We start from the raw sequence: 20,357 nt of genomic DNA on the forward strand, positions 1-20,357 counted from the left end.
TGATGAAATGGAAAGGCGATCAGAAGAAAGCTGCAGATATCTGACACTGCTAACACAGCCAGGAGGACTGCACTGAGACCTCTGAGACAGAGAGGGTTTAGTTGGAAATTTCTACTAAATTCAGTTGTAAGGGATCATGTCAGTTGTAAGGGATCATGTCATCTTTTGGGACTTCTGCAGGAATGAATTTACCATGAACATATGAACTCTAAAGCTGTGGTAGAAACACTAAAAATAAACACTATCAAGTATGTATCAACTGAAGGTGGTGTCTGCACTGAGATTTTTAAGCAGAAGTTTCAGGATAGAAGAAAAGTTATATTTCACAACAGTCTTGATATGTTCAAACTAAATTTTCAGGCAAGAAACAAGATTCTTTAAAAAAAAAAAATCCAGCGTTTATTTTTCTCTTCCTTGATCCCGAGTTTGACAGCAAGTGTAGAAATTGAAGCAATACTCTTTGGTATTTTCTGAGAAATCTCTCAAGGTTGCTGACATTTTCAAATAACCTGTGAATTGGCGATGGTTAGAGGCCAGACCACAGAGGAAAGCATGAATTTTTGAAAGCCTCAGTTTAAAACACTACTGAAAAACTACTAATTCAATACAAATGGAAGAAGTCTAAACGAGGTCTTGTTCACACTAAACTTATTAGAACTAATTCATTCAACACAACTCAAATTAATGCATTAATTCAATAAATATTGTAAAGCACCCTCTGTATATCTGGTACTGCTCTTGCTGTACAGTCCCTGCTAATTTGGTCACTGAAGAGAAAAATAAAGGATCAGGATACAACTTACGTATACCCAGGCTTCTTTTCTACAGATATCCTTTTAAATTCAGGGTTGTTTTGCTACTTCATATAGAATATGAAGGACTTCATATAGAATATCTGAAGGACGTCCCTGGTGGCTCAGATGGTAAAGAATCTGCCTGCCATGCAGGAGACCTGTGTTCGATCTCTGGGTCAGGAAGATCCCTGGAGAAGGGAATGGCTACCCACTCCAGTATTCTTGCCTGGAGAATTTCACGAACATAGGAGCCTGGTAGGCTACAGTCCACAGGGGCCACAAAGAGTCCAACACAACTGAGTGACTAACACTTTCAACTTTCACAGAATATCAGAAGACCAAAAACCAGTGTCTTCATTAATATTTGAGTACCTCCTATTAACTAGAAGTCTCAAAAGAATTGCCCAAAAAGAAACTGATGAACGAGTATACTTATAAGTTTATTTTATACTTTATGCAATTAAATTCCAAAATTAGGGAGGGGGCAATCAATGAGAAATTAGAATGGTTAATACAAAATTTCATTTATTTCCCTACTCCTTCCCTGGCTGTTCAGCTCTTCATTCAGTCTTTTCTGTCCATCTATGTCCATTTCCAATATTGAACTTGGTAATGACAAGGACTTTTAGTAATTCCAAAGGTCTGATTACTTCCTTGAATTCGTGGAGTAACCTCCATAGATTATCCCAGGGTGTTGTGAGTTCATTCAGTCCCACAGGGGTAATCATGGAGAAAAGAGAAATAATTTACTCTACCTTGCAGCCCTCTGTGCAACCTTCCATCATCGTAATGGTCAGATGCATTGCGGCTACTCATTTATCCCTTCCTGCCTCTCCACCTGAGCTCCTTGAGAGCAAGGGCAGATGCAGAGCAGAGCACCTTGTACAATTTAGGGTTTATCTAACAAAGAACAGCAGGCTCTTGTCCTTACCTGAAATGAGGTAATTTAGGGATAACACCTGGCATAAATAAGGCACTTTAAATAATTTAAATACCTATCTTATGGTGTTGAGTGATTAAAACAGGTAAAGATTAGGAGAGGTAAAGAGGTAAAGCGCTGGCACAGCACTTGCTTGATCTAGTATGGTAGTCCTTCTCCATTTCTCCTAGAATGAGATTTCTCAGTCAACACCTTGTGGTTCCCATTACTGTGGCTTTATCAATATCTTTTCTGACTGTTTTGAGAGGGAGGCTAACCCTTTTCTTAGCTCAATCCCTTGTTATTAACCAAACGGACTCTGTGAGACAGGGTCTATTTCAAACCTCAGCTCCAGTGCATTCCTGAACCTCTCTGAACTTGTTTCCTTCATTAAACTTTAAAGTCTGTTATTAGACTTAGATATAAAGTGGATAAAGGTCCTGAAATAGTAGAAGTACTTACTGAAAAGTAGCTATTATTAAGCACAGACACTTTCTACTTTGCCCATTTTGGAAAGAATTCCTAGCAAACATATTTCTCAATATCTTTTTAAACCAAGAAATGGAATTAAAAAACAACAACAACAACAACAACTTTGTAGTGGTTATTGTTGGTTCATCTAACATTTGTCCTCTTTTCCTTTGCTTTTCTCTACATCAGAGGCTGAGAAGTGAAATAATTCATTTTCCAGCCTCTCTTGTAGACAGGTGAAATCATGTGACCCAAAGGAAAAGAGTTAGGACAAATGAGACTAAAGTGGAAGTCAATGAGAGAGGGAGGGGGAATTTATGGGGAAGCTCTTGCTTTCCTAGAGAAGGATACTAGATATTATCCTGGGCTTTTGCCCTAACCCCTTTGTCCTATTTGGAATTCTAGATTTGATGACTAGAGCAGCAGCAGCCAAAGAAACACATCAAAGAGGGTGAAATGAAAAGATGGAGCATGGTTCCTCGATGACACCATTAAGTCACTATACATGGCTTAGATCATCCATCTCTGTACTTATTTTTACACAAGTCAAATAAATCCGCTTGTATAAGCCATAGCTATTCAACTATTCTATTATTTGAAATAAAAGCATCCCTAACAGGTACAAACTTTTATTTTTGATGGTAACTGACTACAGTGTGGTGGTTTAATGGACTCATGGGGTCACATCTGTAAAATGTATAGTGCTCTCTGCCATGAAAATAAATTATTCCAAATGTATCTATATATATTTTTTACTAAATTCATTCATTTATTTACTCAATGAGTTATTTTGAAACAACTACTTGTGGAAAGAATACTTGGTAATTCAATGGACTCTGCTGTCTCTCTGCTTGGATTTTAATATTATCTTACAATGGTTTGGGTAATCATTGTCCTTAATACATTACTGTCCTTTTCCTATCCCCTTTCTATTTAATTTTGCCAAGAACGATGTCCAAATAGGAAATCAAAATGGTTAAATTGGTAAAATGTATATTATATCTCTTGCAGGTGATTTATGAGTGCTACTCTTCCACAAGCACTGTTTTGGTCACTCCCAGGTTTTCAGTAGGTCTGGACAGCTGTAGGTCCAGATGGCTGCCCCGTGGAGAAGTGAAGCCTTGTGGCACCCCCAGTCATCGTCTCAGCTCAGGCCCTTGCCAAATTCTTTCAAAATGCTTTCTCCATTCAATGATTTACACACAGCTCCTGGCTTATAATTTTAACTATGTTGTTCCCTCGCTCAGAGCCTTGAAAGCTCACCCCTTCCTCCTTAACTGAGCACTTTCAGACCTTTGTTATATTGATCTCAGTGCCTCTGTCCCCCTTCCTAATTCTCACTAGTTGCTTATATACCTTACCTGCCTTGTGTCTGCTCATGTTTGCTTATAATGCCTTTCCTTCCAATTTCTGGGCTCTCTTCCTTACCCCACATATGGTATAGCAAGTCTTATAGCACTTATAGCAAAGTCTTCCTTCATCTTTCCAGGAGGAAGTCACTCCCCTGCCCCTGACTGTTCCTCTTCCTGGTCTATTATATGTCTGTGTGTGGCACCCACCTCTTCCTGTACTATATTCAACTTATTTATGTTTACATTACTGCCTACACACAAACTCCATGAAGGCAGATCTATCTCCACATCATCTCTGTATTCCCTATGGTGCCTGATGTGGTCCCTCCTTTGACATGAAATGCTAAGTCACTGCTAAGTCACTTCAGTCGTGTCCGACTCTGTGCGACCCCATAGATGGCAGCCCACCAGGCTCCCCTGTCTCTGGGATTCTCCAGGCAAGAACACTGGAGTGGGTTGCCATTTCCTTCTCCAATGCATGAAAGTGAAAAGAGAAAGTGAAGTAGCTCAGTCATGTCCGACTTTTCGCGACCACATGGACTGCAGCCTACCAGGCTCCTCCATCCATGGGATTTTCCAGGCAAAAGTACTGGAGTGGGGTGCCATTGCCTTCTCCTTGATGTGGAATAGGCTCTGGATAAAACTGTTTGAATGGATGACTATAAAAGGACTGTCATAACAGGGAAGATGAATTGTAAAACTCAGAGTAGATAAGGATAGAGTTTTGCCTGAAGCAGAACTGCAGCCATGGCTTTACATTTGATTGCAGAACTGAGTAAGGTCAGAAGATGATGGATGGTGTCGATAAACAAAAATACAAGGCCCACTAATTGGCCATTGCCCCTAAAATTTTCTTCTTGTAATGTGAGTGCAGATTAATCAATTTTATGAATTATCTTAATCATTTTACATCTGTTATCTAGTGAGATCACTGATTGAAAAACCTCTAAGTGTAATGCACAAACAGAATAAATTTTCTCATTTATTCTTTTCTGAGAAACATAAATGAAGAGATTACTGTTGAACAGAGTGCTTATCAAATGATAAATGCCTGGGTAAAGCAGTAATGGGCTTTCTCTTCAGGATCCAGAGTGCATAAGTGTCATGTTTTAATGAAGGGACAATATTGCAATCACAAGTGCTGCCTCTGGGGTCAGTGCTCTGGGTCTGGGTTGAGGCTCTGATGCTCTTATCGGATCCTGGGCTAGCTACATTTTGGTATACTTCAGTTTTCTCATTTATAAAATAAACATAATAGTAATATCAACTTCATGGAGATTGGTGAGGATTAATGATTTACCATATGTGAAGCACTTTGAATAGTACCAAGCACATATTAAATACTTATAAGTTGTGTGTTATTTTTTAAGATACCATCTACTCATAATATATTTTTGTATTTTCCTCACTGGCAAGTCTTAAATGCCTCTTCTTTTTTTTTTTTGTTCATTTAATATAACTATGGGGGCTTCCCTGGTGGCTCAGATGGTAAAGAATCAGTCTGCAATGCAGGAGATATGCATTCGATCCCTGAGTCAGGAAGATCTCCTGGAGAAGGGAATGGATACCCACTTCAATATTCTTGCCTGGAGAATTCCATGGACAGAAGAGCCTGGCAGGCTACAGTCTATGGTGTTGCCAAGAGTTGGACACGACTGAGAGACTAACACTTTCACTTTCATTTTCAGTTTAACTATAGAACTGCTATTGCTACTGCTACTGCTAAGTCACTTCAGTCGTGTCCGACTCTGTGCGACCCCATAGACGGCAGCCCATTAGGCTCCCCCGTCCCTGGGATTCTCCAGGCAAGAACACTGGAGTGGGTTGCCATTTCCTTCTCCAATGCTTGAAAGTGAAAAGTGAAAGTGAAGTCGCTCAAGTCCTGTCCGACCCTCAGCGACCCCATGGACTGCAGCCTACCAGGCTCCTCCATCCATGGGATTTTCCAGGCAGGAGTACTGGAGTGGGGTGCCATGATATTTAATCCAAGAACTTTACCAAAAATATTATCTTATTCATGTTCCCTATAACTCTCAGTATAACATATTGAAATAAATTAAGACTTAATTCTGGAAGTGTGGAATGTTCCCTGACACCATTGTCATAATTATTGTTCTGATCACAGAGTGTCTCCTGGAGAAGTGACCAGCTCAAAGTGTGTGTATGTATATATTTTCTTGTCAGGAACTGGAGGGCTGAAACAACAGTGTCCAGGAAGCTCTTAGTATGATATGACATTCAGCTACTAACTATCTACCAATCTGCTTTATTTCAATTAAAAAATTATAAAGATGAACCATTGTAGAAGGCAGCCCTCAGGCCTTAAGCTAAAATAGTCTTAGGTAGACTTTTCAATAACAGTTCTTGGAACTGGGATTTTCTTAATGTGAATTTTCCAAATGTATTTGCTTGAATATTATCTTGATTTTATCCACACTACTTATTTCATGGTTATCATATGAAAACCCTAGTTTATACTTAAGGTGATTAAAGAGTCATATGTAGAGCTTTTTGGACTCTATTTCGTGAGTATTTGTAATAATAAAATCAGCAGAAAAATATCTTGTATCCCTTTGGGGCAGGCACCATATTCCTTTTTTAAGTTCCTCCTCATTTTTCCTGTAGACATCTGTATGAACATCACCATGAGAGTACCACATTTGTGGGTGTGAGAGCTCTTCTCTTCAGGCCCTGACAATAGGTTCACCATTTAATCAGCATCAATTTCCCACTTTGAAAGGAACTGCATTCTCTGAGTCATTTGGTTTGCTCTCTGCCAGTGGAGTGTGAATAGGTCTGATACTGAGTGAGCTTTGGGTGTGGAAAAGTTTTGTTAGGATGCTTGCTTGTTACTGAGACAGAATGACAGAATTAGATATAAATACGGTATCTGCTTGCTCTCCGTTTTGTTTTGATGCTGTTTAGGAACCAGCATAATTTGCCCCAGAAGTGTGGATGTTACTTCGCTACTTTGTGGGGAAATAGCTCTCTCTCAGTGCTTTAATCTTTCTTTCTATACAAAAAAATCTGAGAATGAAATGGTATCATAATTGTATTTTAGTTTTTAGAGCCCACAATAATGAAAGTTATGAAAGTAATCAGATTCATTTAGTGAATTTAGTTCTGGATGTTTTAAAGCCAGGGTTACAAAGATCTGCATTAACAGGTAAGTTAAACTGGTCCCACTAACTAACCCACAGAGATGGTACCCTCCTAAAGTAGGCCATGGTACTTTTTCTAGGACAGCACTGTCTTGCCAGCTTTACACACAGTACAATTTGATAAGTGCCAGTTGCCCAGAGAGAGTGATTCCTTATAAGCTGCTCTTAAGTCAAGTCAAAAATGGATATTTCTCATGTTTCTTAGGGGTACTTCACATTGAAGGTATATCAGTATCAGGTTTCATGCCACAAGGTACTGTCTATTTGATTTAAAAATATTTTGAATTTAAAACAATTCAGAGGGCCATATATCTGAGTACGCATATACACCAAGTATCTTACAGAAAACCCCAGTAGCCTTTCCTATATTTATCAACCTTTGAAAACTCCTCCCTGACTATTTTCTGTCTTACTAAATCCACCAAAGAGGAATCAGTGAGGGCTGTGGTTACATAATGAATGTTTAGACAACATCTAATCAGTGATGGTAGGTAAAGGAAATGTAGCTTCACTATGTTAAGTGAAGTAAGTGAAGTCACTTCAGTCGTGTCCGACTCTGTGCGACCCCATAGACGGCAGCCCAACAGGCTCCCCCGTCCCTGGGATTCTCCAGGCAAGAACACTGGAGTGGGTTGCCATTTCCTTCTCCAATGTGTGAAAGTGAAAAGCGAAAGTGAAGTCACTCAGTCATGTCCATCTTTTCGCGACCCCATGGACTGCAGCCCACCAGCCTCCTCCATCCATGGGATTTTCCAGGCAAGAGTACTGGAGTGGGGTGCCATCGCCTTCTCCGAATTATTCAGCAGTCTGTTTAAATTAACTTGTACTATCCCGTTTATGTTGCCTCTGGCTAGGAGTGCCTGGTGAGACTGGAATTACATAGTTTCAGTGGTAAAATTTGAAGGAAGTCATATGGTGTAAATTAAGCACATGTAGTGCCAAAGGGGTTATCTGGGGGTTCAGGGACAATGTCTGGTGAATCACTAATAGTGTGATGTTGACAAGGATGTGCTCTCGAAGCCAGGGGTTCCCCAGCACTGATGCCGGTTTATGATGAAGTGTTCCCTAATCTACAGCAAAATGAGAAAAATAAGACAAATGTTGAGAATTTTTCTTATAGCCAAATAGATCCATTTTAGTGACTTTATCAGTTTTGTCATTACTAAACTTTTGTGTGCTAAAAATAACCCTTTCAAACAATGATATTAATAGATTTTTTTCCCCCTTTCTAATGCCCTCACTTAGAAAAATTTTTTAAAAAGTCAATTTGGGAAATACAAATTGAAACAAGAAGATACTACTACAGACATAGTAAAATGGCCAAAACCTGGAACACTGACAACACGGAATGCTGGTGAGGATGTGGAGCAACAAGAACTCTCATCTCAGAGAGCGTTCTCAGGTGAGAATGCAAAATGGTGCAGCCAGTTTGGGAGACACCTTGGTGGTTTCTTACAAAACTACTCATACTCTTACCAGCAGTCATGCTCCCTGGTAGCTATCAAAATGAACTGAAAACTTATGTCCACACAAATACCGGCCCATGGATACGTATAGCAGCTTTTTTTTTTAATAAATGCTGAAATTTGGAAGTAATCAAGTGCAGATGAATGAACAGATAAACTGTGGTGTATTCAGACAATGGATGTGCTCAAAAGAAATGAGCTATCAAGCCTGGACACAACATGGAGGAAACTAAAATGCATATTACTAAGTGAAAGAAGCCAATCTGAAAAGGCTACATACTACATGACATTCAACTTCATGACCTTCTGGAAAAGGTAAAACTTTAGAAATAGTAAAAAGATCAGTGGTTGCCAGAATCCAGGTTAGGAGGATGGAGATGGGTGAGAGCTGAATAAACAGAGCACAGAGATAGCTAAGGGCAGTGAAAATATTCTGTAAGATATTGTAATGATGGATACAAGGCACTATGAAAGTGAAAGTCACTCAGTCGTGTCCTACTCTTTGCGACCCCATGGACTATACATACAGTCCATGAAATTCTCCAGGCCAGAATACTGGAGTGGGTAACACTTCCCTTCTCCAGGGAATCTTCCCAACCCAGGGATGGAATCCAGGTCTCCCGCATTGCAGGTGCATTCTTTACCAGCTGAACCACCAGGGAAGCCCAAGAATACTGTAGTGGGTAGCCTATCTCTTCTCCAGCAGATCTTCCTGACCCAGAAATCGAACTGGGATCTCCTACATTGCAGGCAAATTCTTTACCAACTGAGCTACCACGGAAGTCCACGTGGCACTATACATTTGTCCAATATCATAGAATGTATAACACCAAGTGTGAACTTTAAGGTAAAATATGAGCTTTGAGTGATTATGATGCATCAATGTAGGTTCATTAATTATAACAAACGCAACACTCTAGTGAGGGATATTAATAACTGGGGAGACTGTGCAAGTGTTGGCTTAGGGGGTATACAGGAAGTCCCTGTATCCTCCTCTCAATTTTGCTGCCGACCAGAAAGGGTTCTTGTGCTTCCCTGGTGGTTCAGATGGTAAAGAATCTGCAGTGAGAAATCCAGGTTCAATTCCTGGGTTAAGAAGACCCCCCGAAGAAGGGAATGGCAACCCAATCCAATATTCTTGCCTAGAGAATTCCATGGACAGAAGAGCGTGGCTGGCTACAGTCCATGGGGTCATGACGAGGGACTAACTAAAAGTGTCCTAAAATATTAAAGTTTTAAAAAAACCCAACTTTATCTTAGTCCATTAAATTTTTTTTCTGATCTATTAAGTATTGAAATTGTGGAATCATTGGCCTATGTGACCTTGTTATATCCTAAGATAGTTTATAATTAGTCCCTTGTCTGCTTCCCTAGGAAAACTGATGTTGGTGAACGAGAAATAAACCTGTTCTAACATCTTTCACTCTATGCCTTTCCTGCCTGAAGAGATCCAGTCAGTTAATCAGAGTGTTAGTTACTAGGCCTCTTCATATATCCTATGACTATAACTTACTTCTCATTTTTAAGTTATGTTTCTCTTGCTTCCTACTATAAAAAAGTCCAGAAGAAAAAATGACCATCAGCTTACTTAACAGACTAAAACTAAATTCGGACTTTTACTGATGGTCAACCCATATTAGGTAGCATTTGTTCAGTGCACACAAGTGTCAATGCACACGAGCGTGCAACCGTTTCCCTGACAAGTTGAATGATGTTTCAGCTGAGTGGAATATCCAGTGATACACACATTTTGGAAACCAATTACATAAACACTACATCTAACCCTATTAATTTTCAAGCATTTTAAAAGACCTTTTTCTAAAAGAAAAAAACAAAAAACCCCCCAACAAAACGTCAGGTATTTTTTAGAGTTCATTAAGATTCCAAAGAGTTGACCTTTTTAAACTAAAATTATTTCTTTCAAATGGGTTCTAACTTATGAAGATGACTAAAATAAGAACTAGTTTTTTAAGCTTTTTAAATAAAACTAAGATAAAAAATTATCATTAAACAGACATATTATTGAAGCTTTTGTACAGCTGCATTAGGGCTTCCTAGGTGTCATAGTAGTAAAGAACCCGCCTGCAAATACAGAAGACATAAAAGACACAGATTTGATCCCTGAGTCGGGAATATACACTGGAGTAGGAAATGGCAACCTGCTCCAGTATTCTTGCCTGGAAAATCCCATGAACAGAGGACCTTGGTGGGCTACAATCTAAGTGCTCCAAAATGTCATGAGACAGCTTTGAAGAAGAACTTCTGACAAACTTTGGGATCTTGCAGCACCCTAATCTTTAATTAGGAGCAAAAACCTGTAAAAGACATGATGAGCTATTACATACAACCTATTGTAAGTTAAAAAACAACACACATTTGTCTGAAAAGGTTCTATGAAGTCCCTAATATATTAGCCCTGTGATTTGCTATTATTTAATTCATACTTGCACAGATAACTGTAAAAGAAAAGTATTATAAAAGAATAAAAATGAAGCAGTCCATGTGATGGGAACTGTCAGTGAGATACATTATTCAGACAATAGCTTGTTTTCCTGGCTATTTCGATTAGGTTTTCTCCTCAGTCAGGCTGGATTTGTTCTTTAATCAAATCTGCCAACCAACACAGTTAATGTTTTAGCGAAAAAGAAAAAAGAATGGGTTGACACCTGTTATAATTTAACTACCATATTCAGACACAGCCATCATACAGCTTGATTACACAGATGATAAAGAAGTCAAAGAAAACACTAGGACAATTTTGTAACTGGTTAACAGACAGTTTTGGGCTTCCCTGGTGGCTCAGTGGTAAAGAATCTGCCTGCAGTGCAGGAGCTACGGGAGACACAGCTTGATCCTTGGGCCGGGAAGCTCCCCTGGAGGAGGGCATGGCAACCCACTCCAGTATTCTTGCCTGGAAAATCCCATGGACAAAGGAACCTGGCAGGCTACCATCCATAGGGTCACAAAGAGTTGGATATGACTGAAGTGACTTAGCATGCATACAACAGACAGTTTTAAAGAAAAAAGAATTTGGTGAAAAGTTTTAAATCTAAATGTTTTAACTTTGGATTTCTTCAGTAATCTATCTGAGCTTCCCTTGTGGCTCAGCTGGTAAAGAATCTGCCTGCAATGCAGGAGACTTGGATTTGATCCCAGGGTTGGGAAGATCCCTGGAGAAGGGAAAGGCTACCCACTCCAGTATTCCTGGAGAGTTCCATGGACTATATTGTCCATGGGGTCGAAAAGAGTTGGACACGACTGAGTGGCATTCACTTTCACTATTCAGTAATCTATCTATGGGAGAATAGGTAACGGAGTACCCTCCAAGAGCATGGATTTGTTTGTAGTAAGTAATTGGAGTTTTGAAAAATGGGCATTAGAGGTGAAAGGAAGAAAAAAGAGGAAATGTGAAAATTACAAAGTAATTTCAATCACTTCTATTTCACTTGCAACATTTCTGGTACTGTTCTAAGTACTTGATACCCATTTATCTCTCAAAATTACAGAGGTGGGTAAAATGATGATTGTAACCATTCTATGCATCAGGCAACTGAGTCACAGAGAAGATAAATAACCTTCATGAGGTCATGAGGTCACACAGGTGGCCCGTGACACAGCAGGAGTCTGGACCAGGCAATGTGGTTACATGGTACATCCGAACCACTGCTACATGCATTCTCTCGTTTCACCCCTACAATATTATGTGCCAGATAACAGCATCTCTAAGTTAGACATAGAGACTGAGTCCTGAAGCACCATGAATTTATTAGATGGCAGTGGAGCTGAGATTTCAAGTGAAGGGTCTCAGACTCTAAAACCCTAAGGAACAGAGGCACCAAGATAAAGTTTCTCACCTGTACTGAGAGGTACGTGGCCTCTGTGGTCTTTACAAAGCTCACACAAGATCATTGATGAATCCTACTCGTGGATGGGGAGAGTTTGTTCTACTCACTACAGGGAATTTCTGAAGTCCATGACAGATGTGAGAGCATTCTGTACATTCTCCCATGCAACAGTCATCACACTTAATAAACCACTGTGGGATTTCCCTGGTGGTCCAGTGGTTAAAATCAGAGATTGAACATAGATTCAATCCCTGGTCTGGGAAGATCCCACATAGCTCAGAACAACCAAGCCACATCTACAGAGACCTTGCACCTGGAGCCGTGCTCTACAACAAAAGAAGCCATCGCAATGAGAAACGCGTGCACCACTGCTAGAGAGTAACCCCTGCTTGCCACAACTAGAGAAAAGCCTGCTCAGAAATGAAGACCCAGTGCAGCCAAAAATAAATAAAAATTAATAAATAGATAAATAATTTTAAAACCTCATTGTTTAATATCTGATTCCCCATAGACTTGCAAGCTCTGTTCATCTGCTGACAACATACTACGTACCAGAGAGGCATAGTACTAGGAGTTTGAAATATGTCAGAAAATAAAATAAAGTTCCTTAACTTTTGCCTATTTAGCTTTGCACCACTCGCACCTAACAGAGAGTCTGGTACCTACTGATTCTCAATAAATATTTACTGAATAAATAAATGAATCGATTAGGAGGGGTAGGTAGAAGTAAAGGAAAGAAAAACTATAGAGAAAAGGAAATATTTGGATTTAATCTATTACCTCCCAGATTTATATTAAAGTCTTAACATGCATTTGATTAATCAGGATGACCATTTAAATTATTTAACTTATCTTTAAAAGCAGAAATGTACATTTTAATTCCAAAAGTGAACTGTGTCCGGGTTCTGAAGGGGGACACATGCATCAGGATGCAGCACTCACTACTCTGTCAAAGTAAAATTTTCTGTTATGTTTCCCAGAGCTTAGCCTGTGTTTGTGTTCACCAGTTTTCAAAAGGTGACTTTCCAATGCAAGTCTTCTCCCAGTAATTAGAGGCGTTTATCTTAAAGCTTATCCAAGTTTAGCAGGGAGGTTACAGGCTGTCATCCACATTGTTATTGACTCCCTCAATTAGAGGCAATGGCATTTCACCTCCATGCAAAATATCAGTAAATTAACAATCCCCACTCTGCATTCATTTGGGAAATCTCCTCTGATTGTGATGACGAACGTGACAAGCAGGGAGTAATCAGAGACATTCCGGTAATACCTTTAAGCCTTGCAAATATCAATTAAAACTCTGGCTCTGCAGCTTGCTGTTGGGGTTTGGTCTACAGGGTAAATTTCTACTTTTATGACACAGTGAAGAAGTCAGCATTGGTAATTTGCAGGAGAAGCAAGCAACAACCTCAATACAAAACAGCCAGAGAAACATCCACTCTGATTTTCTTGATTCTTTCATATCACTCAAAGTCTCTTTTAAATCATAAAATGAACTCTGGCATTGTGAACAAGTTTCACATCAGATTTATAATTCTCTGACATGACAACTTTGACTCAAAGGGCAAATTCTAAAAAATATTTCTTTATAGTGCTAAAAAGACTGCAAAGGGATTATTATTCAAATGTAGTGACTGTCTCTTTCAATCTGGAGGCATTTTAGGCTAATGAAGAGGTTTTTTTGCACAGTAATTGTTAGGTCATAGGAGCTCTGTGGATGAGCTTCAATAGATTTACCTAAAATTATGAAAAACACCTTATGTGCATTTTATTGTATTGAGAGTATGTCACTTTCATCAGATTCTTCACAGGGGCTTGTAACTCCAGCAGTCAAGAATCTTTGGTCCCATGAGAAAGAACTAAGGGCTGAGGAGAGGGTGCTGCCGAGGTCTGCTTCCTCCATGGAGAACCCTGGAGCTGCACTGGTTTTAGTGTCTTTTGAAAAGCACCTCAGCTGGCCAATGCTCCTCTGCCTCCTCTATTTCATACTTGAATCTCTGATGTTGCGGGGATCATACGTTTAGCTGAGCCTTCACCTCCACTTCCCTGTATTCTAATAACTGTACAAACTAGTGGTTCAGCTTCATCCTTCTTTGGCACATTCATTATCATTAATCACACAACAAACTATGAAAAAATTAATATTTGCATTGTATCAATGGAGCAGAAAGACCAATGCCTTCCATTTTCAGACAATATCACTTCTCTATGACAAGTCAAACGCTTTTTTAGGGGGCCATCAGAATCTTATTTATGTGGTACACTATGATAAAGTTTAACTTATGATTTAAGTTTAACATATAAATTCTATTTTTAAGTTGATCAGTTTTATTAGGTTTTCAAAGACTGAAGAGTTGAGAAACTGGGCAAATATTGCTTAAAATGATAAAAAATTATTTTAAAATACTTTAAAATTTGGGGGCCATAGAATTCTAGCCAAGGTTGAAATTGATCTTTTTTTTTTTTTTTGGTAAAATCAATTAAAGTGAAAGCATTTTTATTGTTATGCCTTAATAAAGGCAAGTCAGGTCAAGATTGCCAATTTCTTTTCCATGAATCTCCACCTAAGAAGAGTATTTTTTTTTAAGATAAAAGCATTTCTAAATGAGGACATAGGATAATCAGAAATCTGAAAGACTGTTCTTGAAATGGACAAGTAAAGTATATTTAACTTACTGTCATGATGAGCCCCTTTTCCTGGAAGTATTTAACCAATGGAGCAGCGTTCTGCTTGAAGTTCATTAGTCTCCTTTGGGTAGCTTTCAGATTGTCATCAGGTCTCCCCTGTTGCTCTGCACGCTTCAGTAATCTTTCTTTGAGTCTCTGATTGGCGCAAGCCAGGAAGACCACCAAGTCAGGAGTACAGATCTGGAGAGGGTCAAACAAGCAGATAGGCATTCAACATACCAACCAGTGTGAGTGTGGGCAGAGGCAGTTTTGTACAGTGCTTTAAAGAAATGATCTCCAATTTTTTTTTACTGTATCCTCATGTTAATAAATTATTTGATCATGTATCCCAATAAATATATGCTTATTAATTTATTAATTATGCATGAGTGTATGATACACATGTGCTTGTGCTCAGGCATTCAGTGGTGTCTGACTCTTGGCGACCTGACAGGCTTTAGCCTGCCAGGCTGCTCTGTCTATGGGATTTTCTCAGCAAGAATACTGGAGTGGGTTGCCATTTCCTCCTCTAGGGGATCTTCCTTACCCAGGGATCGAACCCATGTCTCCTGCATCTCTTGCACTGAGGGCAGATTCTTTACTGTTGAGCTACCAGGGGAGCCTCATGCTGCCCTAATATAGTATGCATGTTGTAAAATACACACAAAAATGTAATTTTTAAAGAATAAGATATGATAATGGTAATATTAGCATTTTCTTCCCACATTACAGTGGTTTGCCTTATGTACTCTGGAGACCACTGGTTACATAAGGAACCCTGGAGTCTGGGAAACTTGAATTAGAGTTTTTGCCCTAGGATTTACCAGCTGAGCTCTAGGCATATGGCTTATCTTAGCTAAGCCTCTGTGTCTTCATCTGTCAAAAGAGATATATGAACTTCCTCCCTGAGTTATTATAAAGATTAAATAAGATATTGTGTGAAAAAAACAGCACAAACTTGATCCATGGTAGGTGTACAGCAAATTTTAGCCATATTTACTATCTCTTGGTTTTCAGGATTCTATGTTGCTCTGGTGCTCCTTTAACTTTTCTTTCCTTTAACTTTTTACTTTGTTGTTTTTTCCCCCTTGCTCAAATTTTTTCCCTTAAAAATACAATACTCACAAATAATGATGTTTCTGAGGCTTAGATTATGTTTTGTTTTGCTTTCCCTCTCCAGGTTTTCATTCTCTCAGCTCCTTTCTGCTGTTCTCATTTCAACCCCTTATCCTTTGCGGAAGGATTCCAAATCTACATTTTCAGCATTGACTTTCAACATCACTTATGTTTTATATTATCAAATGTTTATATGATGGCTCTACCTGAAAGTTTTAATGTTACTTATGACTCAGCAAGGCCAAATCAGTTCTGGCAACTTTTTACCTAAATGAAATTCCCTTATTGCTTATATATGTGCTTATTCTTTTATTTTTATGGTAGTAACACTACTTTCCTGAATCTTTCAATTAGAAGTCTTGTCTTTTAAATTTTTAAAAATTTGAATGAAAGATTCTTTAAATTATATAGTGCTATACAGTTTTCAAAATTTCACAAACATGATTTCATATAGTTCCATAATAGCTCCTTTTTAAAATAACTTCTCTTGTATTGCCCCCACCCACTAGTAACCACTAGTTTGGTCTCTATATCTGTGACTCTGCTTCTTTTTTGTTTTATGCCCTAGTTTGTTCTACTTTTTAGATTCCACCTTAAAGTAATATCATACAGTACTTGGCTTTCTCTGTCTGACTTATTTTATTTAACACAGTGTGCTCCAAATCCATCCATGTTGCTACAAGTGACAAAATTTCATTCTTTTTCATGGCCAAGCAGCATTCCATGTGTATGTATATATACAATGAAATGTATACACCCCCCCGCCTTGGCACACACACACACACACACACACACACACCCACCACATCTTCACATCTTCTTCATCCATTCACCTGTTGATGGACACTTAGGTTGCTCCCATACCTTTATAATTGTAAATAATGCTGCTATGAACAATGAGGAGCCTATATCTTTTTGAATCCTCAGCTAGAAATCTTAATATAATTTCTGCTGCTGCTGCTGCTAAGTCGCTTCAGTCGTGTCTGACTCTGTGAGACCCCACAGACAGCAGCCAACCAGGCTCCCCCGTCCCTGGGATTCTCCAGGCAAGAATACTGGAGTGGGTTGTCATTTCCTTCTCCAATGCATGAAAGTGAAAAGTCAAAGTGAAGTTGCTCAGTCGTGTCCGACTCTTAGTGACCTCATGGACTGCAGCTTACCAGGTTCCTCCTTCCAGGGGATTTTCCAGGTAAGAGTACCGGAGTGGGGTGCCATTGCCTTCTCCGAATATAATTTCTAACCCTTATCAAAACTTCAGTCTCAGGAAGCCCTCACCACGGATGGTGGATTTTTGTCTTGAAACATGATTCATGTTTCATGATTCATGTTATCTCTTCCTCCAATTTCCACTGCCACTGTGTAAGCACAGGCACACACTGGCATAAGTGATTAAGAGCATGAATTTTAGAATCAGATTGTCCTGATTTCATCAGTTCAGTTCAGTTACTCAGTTGTGTCTGACTCTTTGCTACCCCATGGACTGCAGCATGCCAGGCTTCCCTGTCCATCACCAACTCCTGGAGCTTACTCAAACTCATGTCCATTGAGTTGGTGATGGCATCCAACCATTTCATTCTCTATTGTCCCCTTCTACTTCCACCTTTAATCTTTCCCAGCATCAGGGTCTTTCCCAATGAGTTGGTTCTTTGCATCAGGTGGCCAAAGTATTGGCGTTTCAGCTTCAGCATTAGTCCTTCCAGTGAATATTCAGGACTGATTTCCTTTAGGAAGCACTGGATTGATTTCCTTGCAGTCTAAGGGACTCTCAAGAGTCCTCCAAAACCAAAGTTTAAAAGCATCAAATCTTTGGCGCTCAGCTTTCTTTATAGTCCAGCTCTCACATCTATACATGACTACTGGAAAAACCATAGCTTTGACTAGACGGACCTTTGTTGGCAAAGTAATGTCTCTAATTTTTAATATGCTGTCTAGGTTGGTCATAGCTTCTCTTCCAAGCAGCAAGTGTCTTTTAATTTCATGGCTTCAGTCACTATTTGCAGTGATTTTGGAGCGCCCTAAATAAAGTTTCTCACAGTTTCTATTGTTTCTCCATCTATTTGCCATTAAGTGATGGGACCAGATGCCATGATCTTATTTTTTTTTGAACAATATACAGCCTTGACATACTCCTTTTCCTATTTGGAACCAGTCTGTTCCATGTCCAGTTCTAACTGTTGCTTCTTGACCTGCATACAGATTTCTCAGGAGGCAGGTCAGGTGGTCTGGTATTCCCATCTCTTTAAGAATTTTCCAGAGTTTGTGGTGATCCACACAGTCAAAGGCTTTGGTGTAGTCAATAAAGCAGTAGATGTTTTTCTGGAACTCTCTTGCTTTTTTGATGATCCAACGGATGTTGGCAATTTGATCTCTGGTTCCTCTGCCTTTTCTAAATCCAGCTTGAACATCTGGAAGCTCACGTTTCACGTACTGCTGAAGCTTGACTTGGAGAATTTTGAGCATTACTTTGCTAGAGTGTGAGATGAGTGCAACTGTGTGGTAGTTTTCATAAGAATCTGCTATTAGTTGTTTGTCCTTGGACAAATGGTTCAATGTCTCTAAATTTCAGTTTTCTCAACTGTAAATAAAGGGGAAATCTATCTTATCTCAGTAGTTTAGTATATCCCATTAAAAAAAATTAATTTATTTCTTATTGAAGGATAATTGCTTTACAGAATTTTGTTTTCAAAAACACATTTAGGTAGCTTTTGAGAAGAAAATCACTTTGTAATTTTTGTATGGTATGTGGTAAAGACATTATATTAATTTAAAACTTTTATCTTATCAAATATTAAACTGCAAAATACAAATTTAATAAAATCTTTGGTAACATTCAGTCTTGCCCAACGTATCATATGATATCCTTTAAATTTACTTTGAATAACTTACATAAGGGAGAAGATAATTTTTGACAAATAACTTAAAATGATATTATATTGTTCTTGGTTTGGTCATTGTGTATATTAAAATATGGAATAAGCTTCAACTGCTAGCTCAGTGTTGAATGCAGATAATACTTCTTTCATAACAAATTAAATGCTTTATTTTAATAGCTTTATGTTTTGTTTCAGACTGAAAAGTATGTGCTTTTCCCTACATAACACAAAAAGGTTATTGCTGTTGCTGCTGTTCACTCGTTGAGCCTTGTCTGACTCTCTCAAACCTCATGGACTGCAGCATGCCAGGCTTCTGTGTCCTTCACTATCTCCAGGAGTTTGCTCATATCATAATGAGGTTATGGAGAGCCTTAAATATGTAATCATCACTATATTTTATCTGTTAGTATTGGCTTTTGAAATTTATAAAGACTTTTTTACACTTTGAGTAAAACCGCATTTTATTTATATTGGAGTGGAGTGTCAGTCGCTTAGTCGTATCTGACTATTTGCAACCCCGTGGACTGTAGCCCACCAGGTTCCTCCATCCATGGGATTCTCCAGGCAAGAATACTGGAGTGGGTTGCCATTTCCTTCTCCAGGCAATCTTTCCAACCCAGAAATAGAACCCAGGTCTCCTGCATTGCAGGCAGACTCTTTACTTACATTAATAGACTTTAAAAAATAGCCATAAGGTTACAGAAAACCAGTAGAATATCTTCGTGTTGTTTCTTTAATTTCTCCCAGTACTTTTTAATGTAGAGCTTTGTAGCTTTCTATATAATGATCTTGCCCATTTAAAAAATTATTCCTGTGAATTTGATATTTTTTATATCTAAGATTTTTGATCAATGAATGCAACTTCAAGTCTGATATAGATAAATTTGAAGTGAATCTTCAAAGTTGTTTAATTGTATACTTGTGATGAAGTTTCTGTCTTTCCTCAGTAAGAAACAACAACATATAACTAGTGAGACAAAAATGGAAACATGGGACAGGCAAGACCACCAAGGAAGCTGGGGTAACCAGCTGACTACTCAACATTGCCCTCAGCCACAAGCATGCCCACCTGATTCCTCATCACTCTTACATATGTCCACTCATTAGGGCCCTCCTTCTTCAATGGTGCCCATTTTAAAAGAAAAAATTTAGTATTTTACTTTTTTTCCCCAAATGTAAAACAGAAGCAGACATCATTCTTTTCTAGAAGAGGTGAAGGCCCTAGAAAGTTTTCGTGAAATTCACTCATGAAATGTTGAAAAGCATAACCATACCTTTTCCTAGCATATGTTCTCAAAAAGTATTCACTGATTGAATGAATGAGTGAATAAATAAATGAGAACAAAGACCAAGATATTGCTTTTATCTACATGGAAGAAAATTTTCCAATTGTTGATACTGTTTCTTCCATTGGTTTAACTAAATCAATCTTTGCTTTGTGTCTTTTTCATTATGTAGAGAAGTCAGATCAGATCAGATCAGTCACTCAGTTGTGTCTGACTCTTTGCAATCCCAAGAATCGCAGCACGCCAGGCCTCCCTGTCCATCACCAACTCCCGGAGTTCACTCAGACTCACATCCATCGAGTCAGTGATGCCATCCAGCCATCTCATCCTCTGTCGTCCCTTTCTCCTCCTGCCCCCAATCCCTCCCAGCATCAGAGTCTTTTCCAATGAGTCAACTCTTTGCATGA

At 38.9% G+C, this 20,357-nt stretch overlaps 1 protein-coding gene across 3 annotated transcripts in view; it reads right to left on the minus strand.

Annotated features, from left to right (window-relative positions):
- The window catches only part of AK5 (adenylate kinase 5), a 259,132-nt gene that overhangs the window by 190,325 nt on the left and 48,450 nt on the right, over window positions 1-20,357 (minus strand). For all 3 annotated transcript variants that reach the window (NM_001083757.1, XM_005204415.5, XM_005204414.5), the window contains 1 exon segment: window positions 14,685-14,876. In NM_001083757.1, coding sequence (NP_001077226.1) covers window positions 14,685-14,876 — 192 coding nt within the window.

Source organism: Bos taurus, chromosome 3, assembly GCF_002263795.3.
Source record: "Bos taurus isolate L1 Dominette 01449 registration number 42190680 breed Hereford chromosome 3, ARS-UCD2.0, whole genome shotgun sequence".
NCBI lineage: Eukaryota > Metazoa > Chordata > Mammalia > Artiodactyla > Bovidae > Bos > Bos taurus.